The sequence below is a fragment of the Solanum pennellii genome, chromosome 4 (assembly GCF_001406875.1).
Source record: "Solanum pennellii chromosome 4, SPENNV200".
In the NCBI taxonomy this organism is placed as follows: Eukaryota; Viridiplantae; Streptophyta; class Magnoliopsida; order Solanales; family Solanaceae; genus Solanum; species Solanum pennellii.
This window is the reverse complement of record NC_028640.1, coordinates 74,447,288-74,454,244: the sequence shown is the minus strand read 5'-3', so window position 1 is coordinate 74,454,244 and position 6,957 is coordinate 74,447,288. Positions and strand designations below refer to the sequence as shown.

The 6,957-nt window shown below is 30.8% G+C and overlaps 1 protein-coding gene across 1 annotated transcript; it reads right to left on the bottom strand.

Moving 5' to 3' along the window:
* LOC107018047 (probable disease resistance protein At4g33300) lies at positions 1–3,493 on the bottom strand. Its single transcript, XM_015218406.2, has 6 exons — positions 3,219–3,493; positions 2,696–3,105; positions 1,856–2,265; positions 1,402–1,757; positions 1,083–1,288; positions 1–997 (listed from the first exon to the last, which is right to left on the bottom strand). The coding sequence occupies exons 1-6, from the start codon at positions 3,491–3,493 to the stop codon at positions 165–167; spliced, it is 2,490 nt and encodes an 829-aa protein (XP_015073892.1). The 3' UTR covers positions 1–164.
* Positions 3,494–6,957: the final 3,464 nt, after the last annotated feature.

Here is a 6,957-nt window from a genome sequence, read left to right as displayed (position 1 = left end):
TATTGAGAAGTAATCCATCTATATATTTACATGTAGCTATATATATTATTTACAAGAGATATAAGGAACCCCATGTAAAGGGGAAAATACAGAACTGGAAAATTAACTGAACCTTGCTATATTTACACAAAAGAAGCCCAACGTAAGGGAATTGAAAACTTTGATTACTGAGATAGCCAGTCAAGAGTATGGCACTCCTCGGCAACCTGTACACAGAGACCTGGTACAGCCTTCTCAACGTCTTTCCATTGACAAAAAACTTCATCGTCACAGATAACACAGCGTAATGATTCAAGAAAGGATAGAGCGCTAGGCAAACTGTCGATTTGAGGGCACTCCCTCATATCGATCTTCTCTAAGTTTCTACAGCAACCAATTGCTTCAGGGAGACATCTCAAACCAACACATTGTGAAATGTCAAGGTACTTCAGCTTTACCAAATGACCGATTCCCGGGGGAAGCCTTTTCAGATGTGGGCAGGCATATATCCTTAAAACTTGTACAGTTTGTAATTCACCTAAATCAGATGGAAGTTCATAAAGACTATCACAATTAGTGATACTCAGGCTGTTGAGCTTATGCAACCGGCAAATGCTTGATGGTAGCTTGTTGAAGTTGATGCAGTGATCCATTGTGAACTCCGAGAGCTGTGGGAACAAACCAGGGAGGTCTACATCTGACTCATCTAAGCTGTTTTTCATGTCACAAAGCACTAGAGATATCTTTCGCAGGTTATTGAGAGGATTTGTGGAGTCAGATAAGTGAGTGATGGATATCTTCTCGAACCAAAGGCTTCTCAAGTTGGTTAAATGACTGAATACAGACATGTTATGAAGAACGGCATTGCCAGCACTATAGTTTATGATTATCAATGCCCTTAGCTTTGGCATGTTCTCCAGAAAAGGAGGCAAGAAGTATTCAGATGAGGCAAAGTTGAGAATCAGTACTTCAACTTTCGGGCAATCCATTCTGAACCAGTCCATTTCTCTCATTTCATCTACATTACAGAGAAATATTTATGTTTATATCACAAGAGAAACTTTTCATTACTAAGCAATCAGCATTAACCAAGGATCTAATACCTGTATGCACAGAGATAACTCGTGCATGGAAAGGTTCGTCCACATTTCTTTCCCATTCTCTTGGGAAGCTTGTGTCTCTTCGCGGCATAACCAATCGCTTTCTCTTATTTATATCATCACGGTTGCTCATATGAATTGCTAGGTCTCGTAATACATCATGCTGAAACACCGATATCTCATAGTAACTTGTATACATGTCTCCGGCTCTGCCACATGAATAACACATTGAAGACTATCAACATATTGATTTTTTCCATAAACAATCACCTTCTAACAAAAATTAAAAGATTGTTTGAAGAGATTTGAATCCACCACTTACCGTGCATCTTTGACTAGATTTAGGAGATTTTTGTCTGAAAGTTCAACAAGAATGTGAAAAGCCTCCTCCTCATCAATATCATGTAGCTCCACCCACATGTTAATTAGAACATCGAGAGGAATCCTCTTGTCTTCTGGGAAAGCACCCAAGTCCAGGAAACACTCTCGCACCTTCTCAGGCAAACAGTCAATACTCAATTTCATTCGCTCAAGCAACTGCAGTTCATGAGACTCACAGACAGGTTGGCATCGTGATAATCTGTTTTTTGCACTTGTCCATAACATCTCAGGTTTTCCCTTCAATGAAGATCCAATGACCTTAAGAGCCAAAGGAAGCCCTTCACATTCATCCACGATCTAAAAAGTCCAAGAAGCTTTAGTTAGCTTAACTCAAGTATAACAAGAAGTTTTTTGCAAAGAAAAATTAACATGCTGCCAAAAACATACACTAATACCTCTTTGACAAGCTTTTGGCTGAAACCACGCGGAAAGGAATTGTGTCCAAAAGCAAAATGGCAAAATAAGGACATAGCTTCATCTTCCCTTAACAGCTCTAAATCATAAACACAGTCAATGATCGATGGAGGAAACTTGATGCGCGATACAACTAGGATCTTGCATCCGGGGATCTTGAAAACTAGTGGCTCTAGAACAGATGCAGACCACAAATCATCAAGAATCAAGAGTACCGGGGATGCAGATTTCGTATTCCATTGGTACTGTAGGTTCCACTGGGGAAACATCTCCCCGTATCCATAACCATGGAGATTACACCCTGATATCTTTTCCCAAATCATTTTCCTTAATTGCTCCACATTTGGAGATTGAGAGACAGTAAAAAAGAAAATCTTGTCCTTGAAATAACCTGGAAAAACATGGCCCAGATACCATACCATTATTTAAAGAAAAGGTTTTTTTAAGACCAATTTAAACTGTACTCCAATCAAAACTTTTTATGAGTCATTTACATACAAAATTGATCTCTATTAGAATTCAACTGATAAATAGAGATAATAGCTAATAAAGTTTTCAACTTTTATCCACTGTTTCATACGCAACAGAAGAGTAAAAACAAAAAACTCGATCATCAGCAACGCAACATAGGAGTTGATTTCACAGATGGTCACTCAACTAATAGTTTATATCTAACAAAGTGACTTTCTGTGCATCAGAATCAAGAAGGAAAAGTGATTTTCTGAGATAATAACTATAAGTTGAGTAACCATTCAAGAATTCAACCCCGCAAAAAGCTAAAATACTCTACATGAGAAACTTTTCTGGGATTAATTACTTACTTTTAACTTGATCATCTTTACAAATCTCTTTAGCCAAGGTAGTTTTGCCACTACCCCCAATTCCACAAATCTCAAACACACCCCTATCTTGTTCACCCATCAGCATCTCCTTCACCTTCCTCTTCCCCAATTCAATCCCAGCACCTAAATTTACAAAACTATCCTCAAACCATTTCTCATCTTCTTCCATTCTTTTCACAGCTTCCCCTAAACACCCTCCTCCTCCACCACTTCTATCGTCAACTCCGATTTTTATAGCTTTAAGCCTATGCTCAAGCACATCAAATCTCTGCTCCATATTAAACCTAACATGATGAACATCAGCTAGTACATGAGCTTGCATTGTAACTTGCATGAACCTCGCTACTCTTTTCTCTAACCTCTCCATTTTCCTAGCCAACTGTAGGTTCCTGTTATTAATAAGGCATAATATAAATTTAAGTACTCATTTCTAACAATAACCCTAATTTGAGCAGGAAGAAGTTCAATTCATTGAAATTAGAGTCGAATGAGAAGGTGACACCTGTACATATTCCAACGGCCGGAGTGGAGAACTTTTCCGGCGAGTTCGTAGCCATCTCGGAGAAGCTTGGAGAAATCGTCGAGCTGAGTTTGCCGTATCTGTGGAAGTTCAACACCGGTTTGTTTGATTTCTTGGATGATTGGAAGAAGACCATTGATATTGTCAATGAGATTCTCTGCGCTTGAACGGCATAAAGTGGATTTTTTAACTATCAACAGCAGGTATTTTATGAGTTCGGTGGTAATCTCGCCGGCGAAAAAGTCCGTCACCGCCATGTTTGGAGACTTCGAACTGTTTTTTCACATTCTGTTTGAAGAAGTTGAAGTTTTGAGTGATGTTATTATGCTAAGGAAGTACCATGTCAAATGACAAACTTAACCCTCTCAATTTTTTTTTTTAATTATATATTTTGTGTAATTACAATAACAATATATAAAAACAAAAATTAAAGGTCAAATACGTAAACAGATTCCTAAACTTATTGGTTTTTCCCTCAGATAATTCAACTACGTCATTTTTCTATTTATTATTGAACCAAATATAATTTGTTTCTTTAAAACACTATTGATTGATTTTGATCGGCTTTTCTATTGTAAATACCTTCAATTGTGTTAGAATTATAATAATTTTGATTAAATGAATGAAGACAAACCGTGTTAGCCTCATTTGTTTTCTAATGTGTTCAAATGACTTTAAAACACAATTATTCTCGAACATTTTCATTATCAATTGGACTAATGAGTTGTGGAACAACATATGTATCATCTATCAATATCCCTCACAAATTTGGTTCCACATCAGACAACGGTGTTTGTTCAAACGGAATAAATTATGAGAAATCTATAATTCAATAGGAAAATGACGTAGTTGAGATACCTGGAGGAAAAAACTCAATAAATTTAGAAATCTGCTTATATATTTGGCCAAAATAAAAACAAGACTACTCCTATAAGAATATGTTAAGCCCTTTTTTCGTTTAAATTAAACAATATAAGAAAAACAACAATTGTTTACTGATTTCACGTAAAATAATGAACTCTCCTGGATTGTACTAACTTATTTATGTTTAATTTGATATAACGATTAAAAAAAAAATAATCGTAATATATCATTTTTAATTATTATAAATTATTTAAATGATGAAAATGATCAGTACTCAAAAATAGATATAAAATAGTATTTACTTTTGGTTATTTAACTGAACAAGTATTTATTTTGTCTTAACAATAATCATATATTACTAAAAGCATGAACAAAAAAAATTGAAAGTTGAATTACGATTTTACCCCTATTATAAATTTAAATGTTATAAATCATTTGATTATTTAATTTAAATATTAAATTCTATTATTTTAATTAAAATGTTGATGACCTTTACACTTCCTTAGGTTAATTCCTAATTAAAATATCTATTCTCTATAATTTATATGTATAAAATAATAAATAAATAATATCTCTCTCTATATATCCATTCATATTTATTTTTTCTCTTTTTTTTGAGATTTTAAATGTCTAAATAGTTTAGTTAATATTTTATTCTCTATCTATAATTACTATACTTAAATTAAATTATATTAAATTGACTAGGAAAAAACTCCCTCTCCCACGTCTGGATATGAGTATTTCATTAAGTCTTCTTATACAAATTATTCTAACTTTTCATCTTCTCTTTATGAGTTATGACATTAATAGTCTTTCCTCTCTCTAAATCAATTGTAGAGGTAAAATTATTGTCACCTTTCATAATTCCTATAAATCTCTAACTAATGGAGGAATATTTTTTGTTCACCAATTGCTTTCTTTTGATGAGATTATTTCAAAATTTTCAGGTACTATTTAATTTTTTTTTAAAATAATAAGATTTTGATAATGATATTTTGTATCTTACTTTCATGATAATGACTATTTTTCAACTGGCTTATTATTTTAAGAAATTCTTAAATTTATTTGGAATCTGATCTTTGTATATTGTATTTTGCCATGTTCTCGTATATTGTTTTATTCTTGTGTTAGTTTCTATTCTTATGTTATTTTTTTAATTTAAATTTTAAATTTAAATTTCTCAATTATATTGATGAGATGAATTTCATTGTGTAGAATTTCATTTTTTCTAAGAATATCAATTTTTCTAATTCATAATGTATCATCTTACGAATTATCATAATATACATTATTCTACTTCTTTTATTAATGTGAATTTTAGAGACACGTACAAAAAAATTATGATTATTGATGGAGTAACTCGTTCTTCGTATTGAGATTTTAGTAGCTTTAGTTAATGATTATTCATGCATGATTCTGCTTGATATCTTGTTTGTTGACAATTTATATTTACTTCTCTTTTAATCTTATTTTTTTATTTAATTTATTTCTTAATTGATGAGCTAATTTTTAAAGATTGAGATACTTTCAAATTGATGTATGTTCAAATAGTTTACGTTATCTATGTATATCATGTTGTGGATTTGTCAAAATATGTGGTATTCAACTTTCCTATTAATGTGAAATTTGGGAGAAGACATCAATTAAAAGATTTATGATTTCATATTCATCTATTTTTTCAATTCTTTGTCCTTCATTGCCTATTATTTCTGTAGAAATTTTTTTTTTTTTTTTTTATATTTTTAACATACAAAATTTAAAATTTCATGTTACAAATCCTTCGTGGTAAATAGCACTAAAGTGAAGTTTATACAATAATGACTTAGCCTTTTTCAATGTAGCTTTTTTGTTATCTTTTATTTATTTTTTATTCTATTTTAGGTACTTACATTCTTACTAATTAACCATAACAAGAAAAATCTAAAGGTAGTATTTCCAAAATAATTGAAGAATTAAAAAATATTGTTAAGAAATTCCTAAGCATAGGATCTTAATATATTTCTTTTATTTCAAATAATTTTTCTAAATAAGAGGTTCCAAGGCTAATAATTGTGTATTTTAAAAAAAAATTATATATTTTTCTTAGCAAGATCACTAATTGCATTTGCATCAGAAATTGACATGTCATAAGCATTTATTTATTTGTATTACTTTAAGTATATATTATAAGACTATATTAAAAAGTGTTAGAATTTATAATTCTTTAATTTATTTGAAGATTGAAACTAAAATGTTATTTTAAAAGATCATGAAACTAATAATTTTTTTCATACCGCATGAAGCATGGCAATGTGTAGTAGCTAATAATAAATATAGTAATAATAATAACAACAAAAACAAAAAATTTTACATGATTAGTCAACTTTTCTTCTTCTCATAACATTTTCCGTAACTCCTCTTATAAACAATGTAATTTATGTTGAGAAAGTATTATTCTTTATGATAAATAAAGAAATTTTATAATTTAAAAGGGTGCAAATTTGCAAATTAGCGAGACACATTATTTGTTTTAAATATTCATATTCATAACTCATATCTAATTACATATTCAATTTTTATACTTATGATATCCATAGCTCTCATCTCTTCATATTTATAGTTTCTAAATATTTAATCTAAAATTTTAAGATATCTTTTGGTATTCCTTCATTTCTTATTATATAAATTCAGTCTTTTCATTTCAGATCTCCTAACAAGGTTATCAATTTTATTCTATAGTTAAAGTAGACGAAGAAGACTCTTGATTTTGATATGATATTGGAGAAAGAGTCGATAAGAACTCGGAATATTATGTACTAATATTGTATTATTTTTTCATTTATATTATTATCGATCAACGTCTTATGAAGCATGTATA